Source organism: Pezoporus flaviventris, unplaced genomic scaffold (assembly GCF_033815535.1).
Source record: "Pezoporus flaviventris isolate CSIRO_AGI_PZ_B2104156 unplaced genomic scaffold, CSIRO_AGI_Pfla_v1 ptg000025l, whole genome shotgun sequence".
In the NCBI taxonomy this organism is placed as follows: Eukaryota; Metazoa; Chordata; class Aves; order Psittaciformes; family Psittacidae; genus Pezoporus; species Pezoporus flaviventris.
Window position 1 is genome coordinate 22,917,770 of NW_026892573.1, and position 20,465 is coordinate 22,938,234.

The following is a 20,465-nucleotide window of genomic DNA, read 5'->3' on the forward strand; positions in this document are numbered from 1 at the left end:
GTGTTCAAGGCCAGGTTGGACAAAGCCTTAGGTGGCATGGTTTATTGGGAGGTGTCCCTGCCCATAGCAGGGGGGTTGGAACTAGATGATCTTAAGGTCCTTTTCAACCTTAACTATTCTATGATCCTAAGATCAGCCATGCAGAAAGGGATCTGGGGATGCTGGTTGACCAGCAGACTCAATACAAGTAAGCAATGTGCTCTGGCAGCCAAGAGGGCAAACTGCATCCTGGGGTGCATCAAAGCCGGTCAAAAGAGGTGATTGTTCTGCTGTGTTCAGCATTGGTGTGGCCTCACCTTGAATACTGTGTTTAGTTCTGGGCTCCACAATTTAAGAGAGATGAGAAAGTCCTTGAATGCATCCAGAGGAAGGCAAAAAAAAAAAACTGGTGAAAGAGTTGGAAAGAATGTCCTGTGAGGAGCAGCAGACTTTGGGTTTGTCTAGCTTGGAAAGAAGGAGTCTGAGAGGCTACATCATTGTGCCCTACAGCTTCCTGAGGAGGGGAAGTGTAGAGGGAGGTGCTGAACTCTTCTCTCTGGTATCCAGGAAGCATGGAGACAGTTCACAGCTGGGCTAGGGGAGAGCCATACTGAACATCAGGAAACATTTCTTTACTGAGATGGCAGTCAAAGAGTTTTATTTTTGTGAGTCTTACATTCCTCCAGCCAACTCTAGCTTCAACTTCATTGTAAAATATTTACACTATTTTCCTTTAAATAAAATATACTGTAGTGCTATCTGCTTACTGAGCCTGAGATTACCACACCTTCAACCCCTTTTTGTCTTAATGGGCACTCATGAGATGAGAATGATGAGGTAGCATCCACAAGAGTTTCCATGGGAACAGAAAAGAAAAATATGATTTATGTAAACTAAAAATGTCTCCTTTTACCAAGTAAACTATGCAAAGAACCTGCACAAAAGTAAATAGAAGTTTTATAAATCAAACCTTAAGTGCCTAAATGCATTCCCATTTCAAGCAGTAATTTGAGGAGTCGAAGCAGAAACACTGTCTTTGCAACCATTATAATTCAAACACTGAAACTTGTAAACCTTTTATTATAGACTTTTTTCAAAATTCCTATACTTAATGGAAAAGTAAAGTATTTCTACTTCTTTGTCCTGTCAGAGAGGTACACACAGTGAATGCAATGTTACTCCCTGTAGGTACTTTACTTGTAGGCTATGTCCATAAAATACAGAAAAAAATACCATTTTTGTAATAATTTCAAACTAAATTTCAGGTATTGAATCATGTAAATCTGTCGCAACCTGAATGTTTATTCACAAAGTGATGTGGACCTTAGAGAACTCTGATCAAGTCAGCAAATAAGACCCTTCTAATTGCAAAACAATCCATAAATACAAATTCCAGATTACATGTCCCATAGATGTGAAAAACACAGATCACATTGAGGTACGAGATGCTTACTAATGATTTAGTTGGGAACCAGCTGTCAAGATGTTGCCTATTGGATTTCATATTGAAAATCAATGTGTATGGTTCCAGCTGTGTCCTCACAGAGACAATAATTTTTATCACTGAAGAGCGTGAAATGTGTTTAATATACAGATTACCTGTACTTAAACCTCTGCTTATTTATTTGCTTTCTACCAGCAATTTCTGACAGCAAATGACTTAAATGAAAAAATAAAAATAAAAATTAAGATAATATGGATATGCAGATAACCAAGGTGAGCAGTTATTTGAAAAAGCTTTTTCAGAAAGCCACGTTACTGATGGGAAGTAAGTTTCTGTGATATCTGGTTTCCTGTTCTGGAGTTCTACAGCAATTCTGTTTTTTTTTTCAGTTCAGGATCAAAGTCTCATAGAACTATTTTAACCTCACTGATTTATGAAATCAGTGCTTTCCAGCTACTTTGTGACATTGTTACAGTACTGGCCAACGCGTGCCAACACTGTGGTGCTCACAATGAGCAGTATATCAAAACTTAACATGACTTTGCAGGTCACAAACCGTTAATTCCCCAAAAGGTGACCCAATTTGTCATAAAAAATGACTGCCTGATTGAACTAACTCCCATATAAATATTTCATCTCAGTATTAAGGTAGATTTGTGCAAAACCAGAAGCAGAATATTCTGGAACCTAAAACATTTACAAAATGTGGACTTTTCTTCCAGCATATTGCAGCACTGACCTAGTTTGCATGCATTTTCTTAGCAACCACAGACATATCATTAGTCTTTCCTTAAAAGATATAAATCATAATTACAGTATGGAAACAGTATAAGTTAAAGTGGGTGAAAGCATTTTAAGACCATTAATAGTGCAAGCATAGAGCTATAGGAGAGACACCATTTACAGATTTTTCAGCTGCTAAATCACAAACACAGTTTCTTGCTTTTAGAAAGGCCTGGGTATATGTTTTTACATCAGTGACTGATGCGCTTGCCTTGACTTTCATTAACTGAGATAAGAATAAACAAGAACATAGATGCAATGTACTAGAAAACCCATCATATTTCAGGATACTCAGTAACATTAAAATAAAAAAAAAGAATGAAACTTGGCAGCCCTGACTAACTGAAGTAGAGGGGGAAAGCTTGTCTATTTACAAAATAGAAACCATTACGTACTTTACCTATCTCCAAATATTTCTGTAGGAAGCAAAAGGACTGCAAAGCAAGCTTATTAGATAGGGTTGTGAACAATTTATTGGATATACAAAACAACTGATGTGAGGATTCATTATTATTTTCAAATAGAATGACTCCTAAAACAAGGGATGAGCAATTTTAGGCACTGTTATGCATCTAAATGTATTACCTAGAAAAACGCGTACTCTCCAAAAAATAGTTTATCTGGTAGGGATCTCTCTATCTTTCTCTTTATACCATGTAATTTCTTCACACGAACACTGCGTTACTATAGAAAATAATATATGACTGCTTTGACAACGCATGATTAAAAAGCCTACAGGAAAGAGGAGAGGGACTCTTTATCAGGGAGTGCAGTGATAAGGCAAGGGATAGTGGTTTGAAGCAGAAAGAGGGTAGATTTAGATTAGATATTAATCATATTCTTTACTGTGAGGTTGATGAGGCACTGGCACAGGTTACCCGAGCAGATGTGTATGTTCCGTCCCTTGAAAGTGTTCAGGGCTAGGCTGGAGAGGGCCTTCAGTAACCTGTTCTAATGGAAGGCGTTCCTGTCTGTGGCAGGGGGTTGGAACTGTATGAGCTTTAAGACCCTTTCCAACCCAAACGGTTCTATGATTCTATGATCCTATGATGGGATTGTATCAAGCCTTTAAAAGACACAATTTTCATTATTGTTATTACCCCAATTCATAGAATCATAGAATATCTTTGAGTTGGAAGGTACCAATAAGGATCACTGAGTCCAACTCCCAGGATTTATTTTATTGAAATTTAAGTAAATATCCTATTTAAATCAGATAAGGTACCTGTGGTACTATGAAAGTTAACACTTGAATTCCATTCCCTTTGCTTCAAGTCTGAAAAATGTTTATACATGCTTTAGATCATAGAATCATAGAATAGTTAGGGTTGGAAAGGACCTTAAGATCATCTAGTTCCAACCCTCCTGCCATGGGCAGGGACATCTCCCAATAAACCATGCCTCCCAAGGCTCTGTCCAACCTACATCTGTGTCATTTATAAAGACTAAGTTGAGTTTGCTTCCAAATAATGTGGGAATCATTTTTTATGCTAGTTTAATATCTTTCTTTAAAGGTCTTTGTAAAGCATGTTTTTTGGTTTTTTTTTTTTCCCATTATTGGCCTAATACTAATTTCATTTAAAACCATCAAAAGAATCCACAGATTTTAGATCTGGATAGTTTTTCCATTGTCTCTTCCATTTATAGCATTTTTGACTCTATCCTCTTTTATTTACCTATTTTCCCCAGAGGAAAAATATATCTGTGTGTTATGGTCACATACTTAGGAGCACATATGAAGCAACAGCAAGTAAAGATAAAGTTCTGGGCTGCGAGTAAGTCTCACTTTAGGTTTACGAGACTAAGCATGATGACTTTATCATCAGGTAGGTACATTAAACAAAGATGATTTTCTGGCTGTGGATCAGGTACTTTAAGGAGAAGCTGTATAGAAGAGCTTGGGTTAAAAGAAAGGGAGGGAATTTGCACTGCAACACTGGCAGTTTCACTACAACTTCATTTGTGGCCTCACCTCCCTCAAAAGATTATTTTTGCATAACTCTACTTCAACAATTAAATAACTGTAACGTAATATTAAAGACTTCGTGACAGCTTTTAGAAAAAAATAGTAAGATTGTTGTAATGGCATTTCAGTTTCTGTAGTACAAGTGTCTTGTAATTTTGCAAATTTATCAGTACAGAAATATTATCTAAGAACAGTCTTAGGCATAGAAATTGTAATTTAGGCTTTTTTTTTTTAGCAATACTAAGTCCAATTTTTACGATGTCTGAGTATGTATTACATATACATATGAATTACATATATTTTTAGTACAATACAATGCCCAACTTTAAGTACTCAAATGCTGTGGTAAAAAATATTTCTTTCACTGTAATAGGATTTTCTTAACCAATGTATACGTAACAATTTGACATTATTAAAAAACCCTTATTTCATTGACTCCGAAACATAATGCTTTGGAATTTTATTGTGAAAAACATAATGAAAAAGATCAAATTTGTATTTAAAAAACATTAAGTGTTTAAATCTGCTGTGGAACTAGTATCTGAGTTTTTAAACATCCTTGGTTCACACAGTATACAACTTTGGACATTTCAGAGAACTCTGAACAAAATATGAAGCAAAGGTCTTTACCCTGAATGCAATCCCAGTAACTTAGGGTGAACTGCTGGCAATTGTGTTTTGCACGATAAAGTACTTAAAGGACTGGCTTCTCTGTTGAGATTGCCATAAGGCAGTCTCAAATTGAGAATACTTAGTATCTTTTGTTCAGCTAGCTATGATTTTCTTACCAATATTCTAGTTCAACTTTTATATTCACTGACAGATTTTATCTAAGATGCTTCCATTTTATCAGACATTAATGAGGTAACAATAGTTTTAACAGTCAATTAAAAACTAAGAGATGGCACTTCCCAGTATTATATTAGTAGACATTATCAGACCTTATAGAACCAGCAGTGGAACAAAGAAAACCTTAGAAGAATTGTTATCCATATACACATTTTGATATGGCTACTGATGATCATAAATTAAGATTTTTTATATTATGCTCCAGTTTAGAGAGAGCAATAGCCTTCCATTTGTAAACTGTAAAGGAACACAGTAGACAAGGTCAGGAAACAATGAAGACAGTAGCACACTAAGATGGCAGTGGAATTCAGAAGATTTGACTGAACAAAGACTGTCTTAAACCTCAAAATCTAATCTTGCAGTCTAGATCACAGTTAATTGCTGTTATATTAATGGATGAGAGAGACGGTTGAGACCTCATAGTAAATGGCAAATGGCAAATGCCTTTCTGGGCAGAAATTTATCCAGGAGCACCTGTTTCATTATAGTGTGTTCTGCAATAATGATTTAATCATTTAAAAGAGAAAGTACTAGCTACTGAATTATCAGTAGAACTTCATACTCAACATACTGTAACAGTTTGCCATTCAAAGCCTTGACCCATTTTGCTTATGAGAGTTAATGGAGTCGGAATTTGTTATTTACCCTCTAGATATATAGAATTTTCTAATTAAAAAAAAAAAAACAAAAGAACATTCTGCCAATGGATATTTGTACTGTTAAGAACTCCATCCATTATTGGAGACACAACAGGTAGCAAATACAGTGAATAAGATGGCCAACACTTTCTGTTAGAAGATCCTGTTTCAATTACTGCCAGTTTTAATTAAAATATAACTAAATGTTCATTTATTCTCCTAAGGATGCAGAAAGTTAAGGTTGGAAAAATCATTTTATAAAAGGTATTGAATAAGGACAGAGAAAGGAACTGAGGTTAGGAACCTGGAAGTGGAAAATGTGAGATAGAGTAACTGCAGACAATGAAATAAAATGAGCAGAGAGACTAAAAAAGAGCTAGAAAGATGTCACTTGTTTTTAGTCAGAGATGATTTCAGCATCTAAAGAAACCACAAATGGGATCAGCGGCATAATAGATAGTAGGAGAAAGATCAGAAACCAAATGCAGGATTAAGATATGACTGATACAAAGGCTGAGAAAAAGAAATGGTCAGAGTGATGAACAGAAAAGTGATCAATTCTGGCTCCACTATGCATATGGGAAAAGCAAGCTCTTCCTGAGTTCATGCACAGCTCCCCAAATTACTGAATATTTTATATTAATCTCTTATGTCTTAGTTTTCCATTTATAAAAAGGAGATAGTAATAACTACTCCCTTCACAGGGACATTGTATAAATAAATGTATTAATGTTCGTGAAGCACTTGGATGCTGTAATGATGAGCACTATAAAAAGCTTCTGAGAAAATTAGTTTTGTCTTTAGAGTAGGTTTTGAATATTCTGAATTAATGAAGGTGGCCCTGTGTACTGAACAATAGCAAACAGAACAGTGGTTGGTAAGACTGCAGTATTTTTTCTGTGACCTGGAGGAGTTTAGGGGGTCTAATGTAAAAAACCAAAAAAAGTGATTGTGTGACAACTCTGTATTGTAAGACTCTTGTACGCAAGGGGAAATGGAAATTATGTAGACAATGACAAAGCCCTCCTCCCATTTCTTTGGATGTTTGGCTTTGCAGTTCAGATAAAATTCAATGTGATATTTAATGCGTAGTTAGACACACAGTATGTAAGTTTTTGACTGAATGTATTGCCTTTAAATTAGTGTGGTGTATAGAGTGGGTAGATGGGTGTGCTCAGGATTAACATATTAATAGAATCCTAAGGGCATTTTTACATATTTCCATGCTTGATGAGATATAAGGCTGAAACCAAATTAAAGAGTTTGGTCGGTTTGGGGTTTTCTTTTTTATCATTATAGTTGTTTAGCTGTGTGTGTTTGTATATGGAGACAATTGACAGTATGTTTTATAGAGACGATTTGCTCCTTTTTATATATGTGCCATGTTCTAGGAAACCAACTTTTGATATCTGACTTTCAAATCCAGTATAGAAGAAGTTATGAATCTCAGTGTCCTGGTGTGCAGATGTAACACATCTACCCAATCTCTCTGAATTCAAGACTATCATGCTTGGGGACTTGATGCTATCTTCACATGGTGGTCATCAGAGGATTCTTTTGATGTTATCATTACCCCTGGTGAGGAATTTTTGTTACAGCTTTTTTTGTTTTATTTTTATCCTCAAAATAATTACAAGAAACAATGCAAAATGACAGCGATATTGTCACGTTCATGACTTAAGAGTGCAAAATAGCACAAATAAAATGTATTGCTCTTGAAGCTGAGAATACAGCTTCTATGTTGATAACACTTCCCAGCTGTGTAGCATTAGATAATTCCCTGGAACTGACACTGTTCTGAAGTTATATCACTGAAGTACTAAACTTTATGAACAGAATTCAGGGATGTTGTAGGAGCCTCATATCAACTAGTACATTTTGAGTGTGGATTTACTTTTACCAGTCTTGTCTTCTTCCATCCCTAAAAAGAATGCTTATCTTTCTGGTATCTCACACTTCATATGGCTTTAAAGCTATTCTGTCCGTAGAGAAAATTAAAGAAAGGCAACCACAGAACTTAAATTCCATCCCATCATCTTTTCTTATTAATTCTTATTAAGATAGCTGAAAAACTTAATCTGGATTTCTTTTAATTTCCTTTGTCCATATAACTCGGCTTTGACTTCTGTTAATTCTCTTTATCCTTATGTTTCACAGCCTTCCAGATGTTTTCTCTGATGATCAATCATCTCCTTCATTCAATGTAGTCTTTTCTTAAACTTAATATCTCCTCTGAATTGTCATTACCTCAGCTAGAACTCAACTCTTTTCTAGAAGCTTTCCCACCTAAGCTCCAAACTTTTATATTCAGTGCTGTTCCTTAGTAGGTCAGCTTAAATGCCTTGTCCACTTTTGTAACCCTCCTAGCCTTGTGCCATCATAAATACTTGTGCACCTGTGTTTATGAATGGAAGATTAACCTGTCAGACAAGTTTTTTTCTCAACCAGATCAGAAGCTTCTCAGGAAAGCCACAATATAGCTGTGTCAGGATAATGGAGGGAGCACAGTGAGGGCAGGAATGCTATGGCAGCACCACAAATACCATGCAAAAAATTTCAAGTAAAACTACACCTTTAATTTGAAAGAAGATAGATACTGTTCACCACAATCTGCAACAGCTGCAAGGCTGTAAATAGACAGATGATCTGGTAATTGGCAGAAGTTAATCTGAGTTTGAACTTGCAAATGAAATTTTGAAAGTGTTTTCTGGTCTTTGCACAGAATCCTTCTTCAGCCTTTTAAAATTCCTCCTATCTCCTATTTAGTTACTCTTAATTATTGTCATCTATATTTAAATGTCAAGGCTAATGGTTCATTAGCATGATAGATTAGATTGTGAAAGAGGTAAATAGGTTATAGTCAGGTTAAACACCAGCCTTCCAGTCCTGCAGAGAAATGCAGAAAGCTAAAATGAGAAGTCAGTAAATGTACTATGCATCTTTAAATGATTGCTGTAATTACATTTCAAACTGTGTCTCCCTACATGACTGATTTCTATTAATAATTCCACAGAACACAAAATATAAAATGTATTGTTTAAAGTACATTTTCAGAGTTAAAGACTGAGAACTTAAACCTCAGAATACTTTTTTGGCATCAAAACTTATGTAGCAATAAATGAACTTGACAAGATTAATAAATCTCATTTCCATTTGAATACTTTGAAATAATCATAACTTTTTTGGTGTTTGATGGATACAAAGATCAATGAGGTTGAAGCTATGCTTTTGTGCAATTCAAATGGAATGAGATAATAAATGTTGCTTAACAGAGTACATCCATAATTGATACTCATTTCTGAAGCTACTAAGTTATTATAATGAGAATCAAATTTGCACTGTATTGATGTATAGTGCCTAATTGGGGATCTGACCTCAACTTTTCAAGCTGACTTCATTCTAATACTACCATGCAAAAGAATAAACGCTTCTGGGTTGCTGCTTTAGATCTTCTTGAGTTTTGCTCTTAGCTTTGTCAAAATGCCCCTCTCAGGCTGAATTAATATATGATTTCACCACAGAGAATTCAAGTGGATGAAGCAAAGGAAAGTGTTAATTGTTTGTTAGGACATATGTGGAGTAACCAGACTCTTTTAGTAAACAAGGGATGTCTAAAATCTTTGCCTTATAAAATATCTCTGAAACACGGTGCTTCTTACTACCGTCTTCCTGTATTTCTGAGTGCCACCCTTAAGAAAGACTTCACGTGTAGCTGGGATTCTTAAGACTTGGTCTCCTGTCTTAAGATGTCTGTCCCATATATTTTATAACCATATATTTTATACTTAAGATGCAGACTGAGAATTAAGGAAGGATGGATACAGACTAGACTAAAATATATATAGCTTTGTTTAGTGCTTTTCCGCATTAAAACTTTTCATAATTTTCTTCACATAGTAGAAGTCATGAAATTACAATATTTCATACAGCTCTGGCATGTCTGAAGTACATATTAAAAATGCAGTGTATGCATCTCCCCTAGTATTCTGAGGACTCTCAATTCAAGATACTCAGACTTTCTCTATACTAATACAGTAAAAAGTCTCCTGTACTGGACTTTCTTCAAAGACACTGTCACAGTGTTAGGAGTATCCACGGGATTCTTTGGTAGGACCACAGCCTTCTCCAAGACAATTCTTGTCACATTTCGGATGTTAGCCGGAGTGACGGGCCATTTCCAAAAGACTCCGTGTCTTGAGGGGTAAAAGAGTTTACAGGTATGGATATGGACCTATCCACATGATTTATTCTCAGTGCTAGGGAACATTTAATTTACTAGCCTAGACACAGAACTCCTTTTGGAACTGACAAGATACTCATTCGAGGCAGCAGAGAGAAGATAAAAGAGAATTTCCCCATCTTTCTCCTGTTTTCAATGAAAGAAAGCATTTGCTGTTGTCAGTAGGAAAGAACTGGGATTCCTTTGCTCTTTAACTGATCTAATACAGGGGGGCAAGGCAATTGGTCTGGATGTTGTCTTCACAATTTTAGGTGACCTCTCAAATGCTGATTTAATTTATTTCTCCAGACATGCTTTCAGGATTAGATAAAAGATTCACCTATGTAAAGCAAGGTTGAAGGGAGATTTTCATCAAAAATTCACCATAGCCACAAAGATGAACCCATATCTATCTTTTTTACCAGGAAAGCTTCTTTGAGAACTGCTGGATTAAAGGACTTGTAATGACTTCTGCTATTTTTAAGGCATGAAGTTTATTATTCTAAGCTATTTATTCACTTTAAGAAAGAAAAGATCAAGAAATGAATTGCAGAAGGCTTAATTAAGCCTATTATGTGTCTGTCACAATGACAATATGGTAACTAATCCAGACAGACTGTTTCAAGTCTTGCTTTAGAAATTCTCATGTTTAACAACAACAAAGAATTTAAGCATGTGCTTAATTTTAAGCACGTTCATCATGCTATCAACTTCAAAAAGAGCATGCAACTATTTTAAAATTAAATACTTTGCTAGACTAGGGCCAAAGTTCCTGGTACATTGCACCACCGAACTCAGTTGTATAAACTGAATGTTTCTATAAGCAGATTAATATCAGTACAGCTAAAATTTAAATGACTTGTTTTTTTCCAAAGTTGAAATTAAACAAAAAGTTCTAATTTGACTCAAAACTTCATTTTTTACTAATTTTAAATAAAAAAAAAATATATACCGATCTTATCTTTCATTTTAAAATTCTTTCTGATTCTTAACAAAAGGGCGGGCTAGATTTGCAGAACTGTAATGTAGATATGTCCAAGTCTTTGAACATTTAACTGGGAAACTGTGGCCTGGGGGGCGGTTGATCCATGTCACTGAAACCTTAGCCTTGAAATCTGTTTTTTTAAGAAAGATCTCACAAAATCTTGTGAAAATGCCCCAACTTGAACAAATAAATAATGGAAGAGTTAGGAAGCAGTCTCCACATCTGAACTAGAAGTCAAATCCCTTCCTTCAGGAAGATAACACAATTTCTTCATTCTTTATTTACATGAAAGTCTTTGTGGAGTGTGACAAAAAAATCATATTAACATCAGGTTCACTGAATTATATCCTTCAATTAATAAACTATTTATGAATATAAAATGCAACCAGTCCTACATAATATTAATTTCTCCTGGCACATACCCCTGGGTTGAAGGTGTCTCTTAAGCATTCATTTCCTAAAACCAGCAACTTGAAATTATGCAGAAAAAACCCTGAAAGTTTTATAGTGTAAATTACTATTGCAGCTATAGCTATTCTTAACCAACTAGTAACATTATTCATATTGCTTTGATGGTTTCAGAGCATAGCGATTTAGGCTGTATTACAGGATGATCAGGGATGTTTTTGAAAATGAAAGTATGACTAGTTGCATTCTGATTTCTTTTCCCACTTCAGCTGGTTCTCATCTTTTACAGTATTTAATACTGTTTCGCTTTATGGTTTAGAAAAAAAATGTTGATATTGTAACATGATAAAACATTTTGTTACATTGCATATTCTGGAATTAATGTAAGAAATTAAGTTTTTTCCTGTACAACCCCACTAAGGGTTGTAATTAAATAAAGTCTTTATAAATAAATACTAGGAAATTATGAAGTAAACTTAACAAGATGTCCAGAAAGCATGATAGCAAGAAAAAAACATAGATCATTAAGCTTATTTCTTAAGGAGCCAAATTTGCTTACAGGCTGTCAGAAGTGTGCTGTGATGGAACAAGCAATGCACAGGCTGTCTCCTCAGAAAACTGTTGATTTATATGTCTGCATCATGGCTGAATTCTTATTCAGTACATCACTGGAAAGTCATGGTAGCTTATCAATTGGAAAAGGACATTCAAATTGTAGCTAATCAATAACATTCTCTGTAGATTAAATAAGAAAATAGATTGAATAGAAAAGAGGAAAATAATACAAAGAAGCCAGTGACAATCAGATTAATAAAAATGAAGTGATGCGTTCCATAAATGATAGGTGAGAAGTTATTTTCCCCTAACACTTCTCTATTTTTTTTAGCCCAGACAGTAAATATCATAGACATGGTAGTCTTCTGAAAGGTTAAATAATCCACAGAGAAAAGTAATTCTGTTTTGTGTCCTAATGGAATACAGACTTTGGACATGTGGCAAAGGTAAGCACAAAATACATCCAGTGTTGTAGCCAAAGTTGTACCACACTGCTCCAAAGCTAGGCTGTGGAACCCAGAACAATAATATGCAGGCAGGTAGATTCAGTCAGTTTGTAAACCGTACTTTTTCCAGTCTCCCATGTTCAAGTCACTTATCCTTTTTTAGCTCACGTACAGATGCCGAAGTAGCAAACACTGAGAAATTAATATTAAAGTTTAATTTTGAAATTCTCCTTTTAGCTTACCCAAATTTCTAGCAGGAATGAGAGGAAATGAGAAACCAAACTAAAACAATGTAACAAGGTATGTGTACTTAATACCTAAGCTACTTCATAAAACTCTTACACTTTGTTATTAAGTTTTGTACCCTCAAAACATTTTTGATGTTATGCACTTCTATAAAATTACTAGATGTTGAACGAAGTTGGGTTTTTGCTTGCAGCAACTATAAGTTTACTATTGTTTTTTTATTTGGCTGCTGCTCTTCCCTTCATATATGCACATTTTTTTCATAATGCAGTAAAAGGTTAAGCTAGAAGAACTATGTTTCTATTTTCTATTTCCATTAACTGCAGAATCTTTAAAGAGGTGTTTGGGATTTGAAGAACTCTTCCATAGAGATAGCCACACCCAGAAATACAAAATTCATTAATGTTAAGATGGGCTAAAGGAATTCAGTAATTATCTCTCTAATGTTCTCACATTTTAATGAGCTGATTAGAATCTTAAGAAAATATTCTTTGCATATGAACTATTACTTGTTTGTGAAGTGTAAATCACATTTGAAACTACCAAACTGATAGCTTTTTATCTTTACAACAGCCTGTTAAGTCCAAATGTGTGAAATGTGACTTTAAACATATGATTTTTGTAGTAAAGAATTGGGGCTTTGAGCAACCTTATCTAGTGTCCAGGGTAGGTGTCCTTGCCCATGGCAGGGGGTTGAAACTAGATGATCTTTAAGGTCAATTCCAACCCAAAGCATTCTATGGTTCTATGTAATTATTCTCATCAGGGAAAAGTGGCAAAGGAAGTAAGAATAAGTAATTCTGATTTGCTTGACATTTTGTCAGTGTTAACTCTGGGCATTTTATTCCCAATTTTTCTGCATAAAATTCTATTCAAGACAAAAGGAATTCCTGGCCAATAGGTGCTTTTATTGGAAAACATATTTCTCCTCAACTTCTGTTATATCATGGGGTTTTAATTTCTCTTTCCCCCTTTATTAAAATAGCATTAAAAAGCACTACCTTGGGCAGTGCAAAGAAGAGAAAAAAAAAGAGAACTTTTTTTTAGTTTAAATCTTCATAAATATGTGCTATAATAGTTTTAAATTCCATTGAGAGTGCATATAGCTGGGCTTTCCACTTTGCTCCATAAAAATAACCAGTGACACCGGAGGCTATTTCAAAAGTTATATCTCCAGTCATGTATAAAAGAATTTCATTTTCTATCTCTTTCAAATACATTGTATAAGTATTTCAAAGTTCTATTTTAATTATGCACACATTCAAATACTGTAATGCACAAACATTTATACTCGTAATGCACCATCAGTGCTCAACTGCATGATAATGGCCATAGCAACTGGACTTTTGGCCATGCAATTGTGCAAAAACTAAGAGCCAGTGCAAGAAACCTTCTTCTTTTTCAAGTTTTGTGATATTTTGCATAGGCACATTATGGCACATGTTTTTCCTGTAAGACTGTCAAAGGCCTTGTTTAATGGTCCCTCTTGTTTCCTTTCTTGCTGTATGGCATTTCTCTCTTTAATTAGAAGAACAATTCTTTGAGCTGTAAAGATGTAGCTATTTTCCACAGCAGTAAAGAGCATTCAAGCAGGTCCAGGAGCTTAATTTTTTTTAATTTTTCTGTGAAAGTAGTAAGTTTCTTAGTTTCTGGAATCTGTGGCTTTCAGTGAAAAAAGGGAAACTGCTATTATGCATAGCTTTGTTCTCAGAATCAGAAATGCCTTGGTTTATCCTTGGGATTATAAGTTACCCTTCAAGCCATCAGAGCCCAGCAAAATTGCAGGGCACCAAATGCTTTAATTACTTTAAGGTTAGGAGCTTTCCTTACAAAAATATTTTTCAGTGCTTTACTTTCTGTCTTAGTGAAAATAACTGGAAACATATTAACATGCAAGCCTGCTGTTGAAAAGCAATACTTCACTATGAGGGTGGTGAGACACTGGCACAGGTTGCCCAGAGAAGCTGTGGCTGCCCCATCCCTGGCAGTGTTCAGGGCCAGGTAGGACAGGGCCCTGAGCAACCTGGTCAAGTGGAAGGTGTCCCTGCCCATGGCAGAGGTTTGGAACTAGATGATCTTTAATATCCCTTCTAACCAAAAACATTATTTGATTCTAAGATTCAATGATTGTATGAATGCTATAAAATGCCCTACTTGAGCTATACTGAAGTTTTACCTTGCAGTATTTTTTCACAGCCATGACATTTAAAAATTTATTATATTTCAGGGTAATGTAAGCTAATTTTTGTCTAGTGCATCTCTACCTATCTACATAATGCTTTAGAGCTCAATGCTAATTACTGAATAAATGTAGACTGATCTAAAGACCATTTAATTGTATACTGCCTCATCCAAGGTTGATTTCAGTTAATTAATGAATTTCAATGCAAGAAAAAGAGAAAAGAGTTATTAATAAATGAGATGTATGTATATGTGCATGTGTATATATGTTAAAATATCTTAATATGGAAAATTTCCTCATTTATTTCAGAAAGATTGTGATTACACACATCTAGTTTTCCTAGATAAGAAGTGGTATCAAAACCATTATGTTTTAAATCATAAAAACATCTTTCATGCTGTAAATATTCCCTTTAAGAATCAGAAAAGCACATTTTAGTTTCCTAAAGGAAATAAAACAGTATTAGCACTTTGGGAACCAGCATAAACTTTATATCACCCAAGATAACAGGATGAAGGTATTACATTCTTTTCTTCAAGAAAATTTATCTGAACTTTCTGGTCAAACTCAATGTCAAACTCACAGCTGAAATCACAATGAAAATCTTTATTTTAAATTTACTTTGGATCTGGCTTACTAAAACATTTCTGTGGTACAAGCGTCTCTTCTCACAAGTTCTGTGGCATTGTTAGCAACACCTCAGCATTTCCAGCTAGCATTCATCCATTAACCTTCTGAGAAACTTTCATTACAGTTTCCAAGTAAATACTTTAATGAAGAGAAATGACATTCAAGCCGTTATAAAGTTACAACTTTGATACCTGCAAAAGCAGCTGTGCAGGCTAACAATAATTTAAAAATCCAATAAAAACAAACTCTGCTTCATCAGGGACTGTAGCAATAGGACAAGGGGTAACGGGTTCAAACTTAAACAGGGGAAGTTCAGGTTAGACATGAGGAATAAGTTCTTTACTGTGAGGGTAGTGAGGCACTGGAACAGGTTGCTCAAAGAAGTGGTAATTGCTCCATCCCTGGCTGGACAGACCCTTGGGCGACATGATCTAGTGTGTGCTACTGAAACTAATAAACCTTCGGTTGTTTGAACTCAAGCTCTTACTTTCTCTGTTTTTTTTTATTTTTTCAGCTGAAGGTCAAATGGCCACCTGTTAGCCATCCTGAAATGGGAACAGAAATCTGAGACTCAGAGCCCTGGAACTATCTATATCTACCACTTGTCAGGTCCTCTAAACAAGTGACTTGTTTTACCATTGTTTTCTTGTCTAAAAGATAATATGTAGCAGAATTTTCTCAGAGCTACAACTAAGGCTGAGGTTCCATAATGCTGTGATGAGACCACTGTTGTGATGTTAGAGGTTTTAAATATACTACCCTGGCATGAAGAAACTTAGATAAATGTCAGTAGTGCTCCCAGCTCAGAAGTGGGTGGTTAGTTCCATGTTCTTGCTAACAAATATCTTGACAGGATCTGCATCAGATAACACTAAAGCTATAGCTTTGAGAGGTCTGACTTTAGTGGGAAGGTGTAGATTAGTGGAGAATCTCAGACCCCACACTATCTCTGCTGAATTATCCATGCCATCATGTGTGTTAGTAGACATGCAGGTAGGCAACTTTTCCTTAACCCCACTGTTTTCCAGTTGTAATTATATGAAGATCTGCCTCATTTTTCTTGGTAATGTCCTATTTTCACCAGGAATTAAGAAATTAGGATGGAGTTTATTTTGCATCTCTCCAAAACACCTCATGGTGGGTTTTGCCTACATAAAGCACTAAAATTGTATTACCTCCCTTCTTGTAAAGTGCTGGAAGTAAGTCAGGGTTAGAAGTAGAATATCTGATATTCTGGCAAGTTTTTCTTTATAATATGTTTGAAAAAGAGCATGCTAGAGATAGACCATACCATTTACTTGGGATCATGAATTGTCGATAGCTTCTGTAAGGTATGCTGTGGTAAATTATTTTAAAGGCATTGATATGACATGTCTAGTTTCCATTAACTAAAAAAAAATAAATCTCAGTCTCATAATGAAATGTATGCATGATATGTCTGCATAAACATGGTCATAAAACGTGCACATTTATATACATATATACATACAAAACTACGCTCGTAGTTAAAGTTGCAGACTCTCCTACAGAAACAGATGCAGTTTATCCCACTCTTAAGTTTACAGTTCTTTCTCCTGCTCAGACAGTGTGGCAAAATGATAAACATTTCAGGAAATGAGTGAAAGATATCTTAGCAGAGTGTTCCTCATCAAAGGATAACATTTGGGATCATCTATTACAGTTATTTTCCCTGATACTGTTCTATTTTAAAAGTAAGAAGGACACAGAACAGCACTCTTTCCCACTAAGAATTTTATTTCTAATTTAGATATCCTAGCCCAACAAAGTCAGTGGACAGTGTAACTTCTGTAATGTATTTAAATTACAATTTAGGCCCTTATCAAGCAATGTAAAGATCTGATTTATTCATGTTAAAAAAAAAAAAATCGTTACTCACATGCAAACTGTAGAACAGCTTCTCTGCTTAAAATACTGCCAAACATGTTGGTGGTTAAACACTGATACTGTCCAGAATCCTTCATTTCACTGGGGTTATTGATCATCAGACTTCCTTCTATTAAACTGTAGCGATAATCACTTTCAATGTCAATTTCAGTTCCATTTCGAAGCCATCTTAGGAAAAAAGAGAGAAATTACTTAAGTAATTTATGGCCAAAGGAAGGCATTCAGCTTAGTAGACAAAACCTGACAGCCCCAGTTGTTATAAGGATGACAGCTGCTTAAAGATATCCTGGGAAGGAACCCATTTCTTTGGCAGAGCTTTGGATGGAAACTTTCCACAAAATATGCCTGACAAAGGTTTTTCTGAAAAAAAAAAACAATCCACAAGTAAAAATGGACCTTCTGGCCCTGAAAAGAAAGTGTATACCTTGTTTTGCCTGTGCCGAATCAAATTAGTAACCTCTTCTTTTTCTTTCCCTGCCCTCCTGAAAATGCTATCATCCACAAAGGCTTCAGACTTGAAACCCACATAGCAAATTGCTTGAAAGAGTCCAGAGCAGAGCTACAAAGATGATTAAGGGAATGGAACATCTCTCTTATGAGGAGAGGCTGAGGGAGCTGGGACTCTTTAGCTTGGAGAAGAGGAGAATGAGGGGTGACCTCATCAATGTTTACAAATATGTAAAGGGTGAGTGTCAGGATGATGGAGCTAGGTTTTTTTCAGTGATGTCCAGTGATAGGACAAGGGGCAATGGGTGTAAACTGGAGCATAGGTGGTTCCATGTGAACATCAGGAAAAATTTCTTTACTGTGAGAGTGACAGATCACTGGAACAGGTTGCCCAGGGGGGTTGTGGAGTCTCCTACGTTGGAGATATTCAAGGCCCGCCTGGACAAGTTCCTGTGTGATGTACTCTAGGTTACCCTGCTCTTGCAGGAGGGTTGGACTAGATGATCTTTTGAGGTCCCTTCCAACCCTTAGGATTCTGTGATTCTGTGAAATGCATCCTTCATGTCAAAAATATGTGCTTATGATAATGAATGTTTCAATGCATATTCTAACATTAAAGCCTTAGGTTCAGATGAGGTTACAGTTAACAGAACTGTCTACACTATACTGCGCTGTATGAAGGCAAAGAACGCTTCTTTTCCAGTCTTCCAGCATTTGCTCTTCTAGGCTCAAGAAAGGAAAAAAACTGATTTAAATACAGACAGAAGAACAAGGACTATGAAGAGCAGGGAGGTATATTTATGTACACAGGCTGCTGTGAAACAAAGGAAATTGGCAATGGACAAAGGCAAAATAATATCAGATGGAATAAGCATACACAAAATTCAGAGAAGACTGGGACATGCGAGACTGGAATTTGCTGGTGGTTGGTCAAGGGTAATGCCTGGCAACTACCAGGTAAATGGACACTAAGATCTGATGAAGAGTTGGCAGAAATACTAAGTTTGAGAGGTGTTTGGGAGTGAAATGAGAAGCCTAAACAATAGTGACAGTGATGGGAGTGAACATGTGGTAGAAAAAGCCAGGCTGTAAGAAACATACTAGAAAGTATCACATCTGAGCCAAAGCACTGAATAATTCTCGTATGAACACTTGTTTTTCTGAGGTTTCAGAAATGGAGACCTAAGTCTCACAGTTTTGCTGCTGTGTGAGTGCATTTGGGGTTTTGGTTATTTTATTTTATTTTTTCCCCTGGATAGTCTCTGCCAAAAAGCCTCACCCCTCTCATTCATCTCCAAAGACTGAAATAACAAACCCTGCTATAGTCCACTGGCTGCAAGAAAAAAGATTTTGTGTGGTAGGTTAATAGACTCCAGTACTCTGCAATAACCTTTGGGGAGGGGTGCAATATCTCAAATAAAGCATAATAATCCATCTAAGAAGACTTTTTAGATTGGCTTTCATGTCAAACTGTACAGAACATGAAGCTGTTAAAAGAATGCAAAGAAGAGATAAGCAGTGTAAACAGGTACGGCACAGCTATTGTGGTACACAGGCATTTGCTTCATTGCTAGGTTGCAGTCATTCTGCAGTTTCAAAACTGCCTCCAGAAATTGACAGGCACTTTGCCAGAGTTCAGCAAAGGGAAGAACTTTGCAACATCTAGACTCCAGAGGCAACCTTAATGAAGTAAAATGATTATCAGTTCAACCTACCTTGTTAACATTCATGGTGAGTGAGGTACAAACAGAAGAACTCAGCTAAAGCAGCTCTGAATTTTTCTTAATCCACAGGTGTGAATTGTCAGAATTAAGACAAACTATGAAACTATTATTTGTCCCTTTTTTTATGATTGGACTTTTAATCACAGGAGACCCCTGTTTCATTTAATGTAAGAAACGAAACACTGTTGACATTACATCGCAAAGGATATTAGGGAAATGTCTGTAGGATTTACTACATTGTTAAAGAGATTCATATATTCATATAAGGAACTTCTGATCTTGAACAATTTATTAATGAGTTAAGATTTTGAATGAAACAAAGAAATTTTAACTTTTACATATATGTATGAAATAAAAAAGCAAAATCAAAAATAAATACGAAATAAAAAAGCAAAAATTGATCAAAAAATTATGGGAGATTTAGATAAGGAAAAAGTAAAAACTACAGTCTGGCATTTCCAAATAGGAGCTGACACAAAATTCAATTAATTTAATTAGCTTTCTTCAGTATTTTCATTTTCAGTTAAATTGAATGTAAAAATACATTTTTGTAATGATACCCCAAAACTCTGGATCTTGATGACTACCTGTCTATGTATCTTGGGGTCTATCATGGGTGATTGTATTCCTTGCATATAATCTAAGCATGTAAGAGAAACAGCAACACTGAATTGCGTGACATGTTTTCTTCTATGTACCCTGACTGATCTGGGAGGACAGAATCCCAAATACAATACTTAAAAGGTAACAAGATGATAGGGAAAATCAGCTACATTTTTTCTCGAAGGCAAGTGACAGATAACATTTCAAAATGCTCCATTTTGGCTTAGGCAGACAGAAAATAATCTAAAAATATTTTTCAACTGTCTTTTTTATGAGGAAATGATGCTAACAAAAAATTCTAATCAGCTTGAATGTGTTATATATACATGTATATATTATACATAAAATAGGAAACATGGTGTTTCACAGGCAGTGAAAGCAGTGTAGTGAAGCAGCATCTCAGGGAATTCTGCGCCTGCCTTTAACTCAGTAACACTGCTGAGATCCCACAGGAAC

The 20,465-nt window shown here is 35.6% G+C and overlaps 1 protein-coding gene across 5 annotated transcripts in view; it reads right to left on the reverse strand.

The window, feature by feature from the left end:
* CNTN5 (contactin 5) overlaps nucleotides 1-20,465 on the reverse strand; it is a 723,743-nt gene that overhangs the window by 203,578 nt on the left and 499,700 nt on the right. For all 5 annotated transcript variants that reach the window (XM_061457841.1, XM_061457839.1, XM_061457838.1 and 2 more), the window contains one exon: nucleotides 17,228-17,403. In XM_061457841.1, the coding sequence (XP_061313825.1) occupies nucleotides 17,228-17,403 (176 nt within the window). The remainder of the gene's footprint in view (nucleotides 1-17,227; nucleotides 17,404-20,465) is intronic.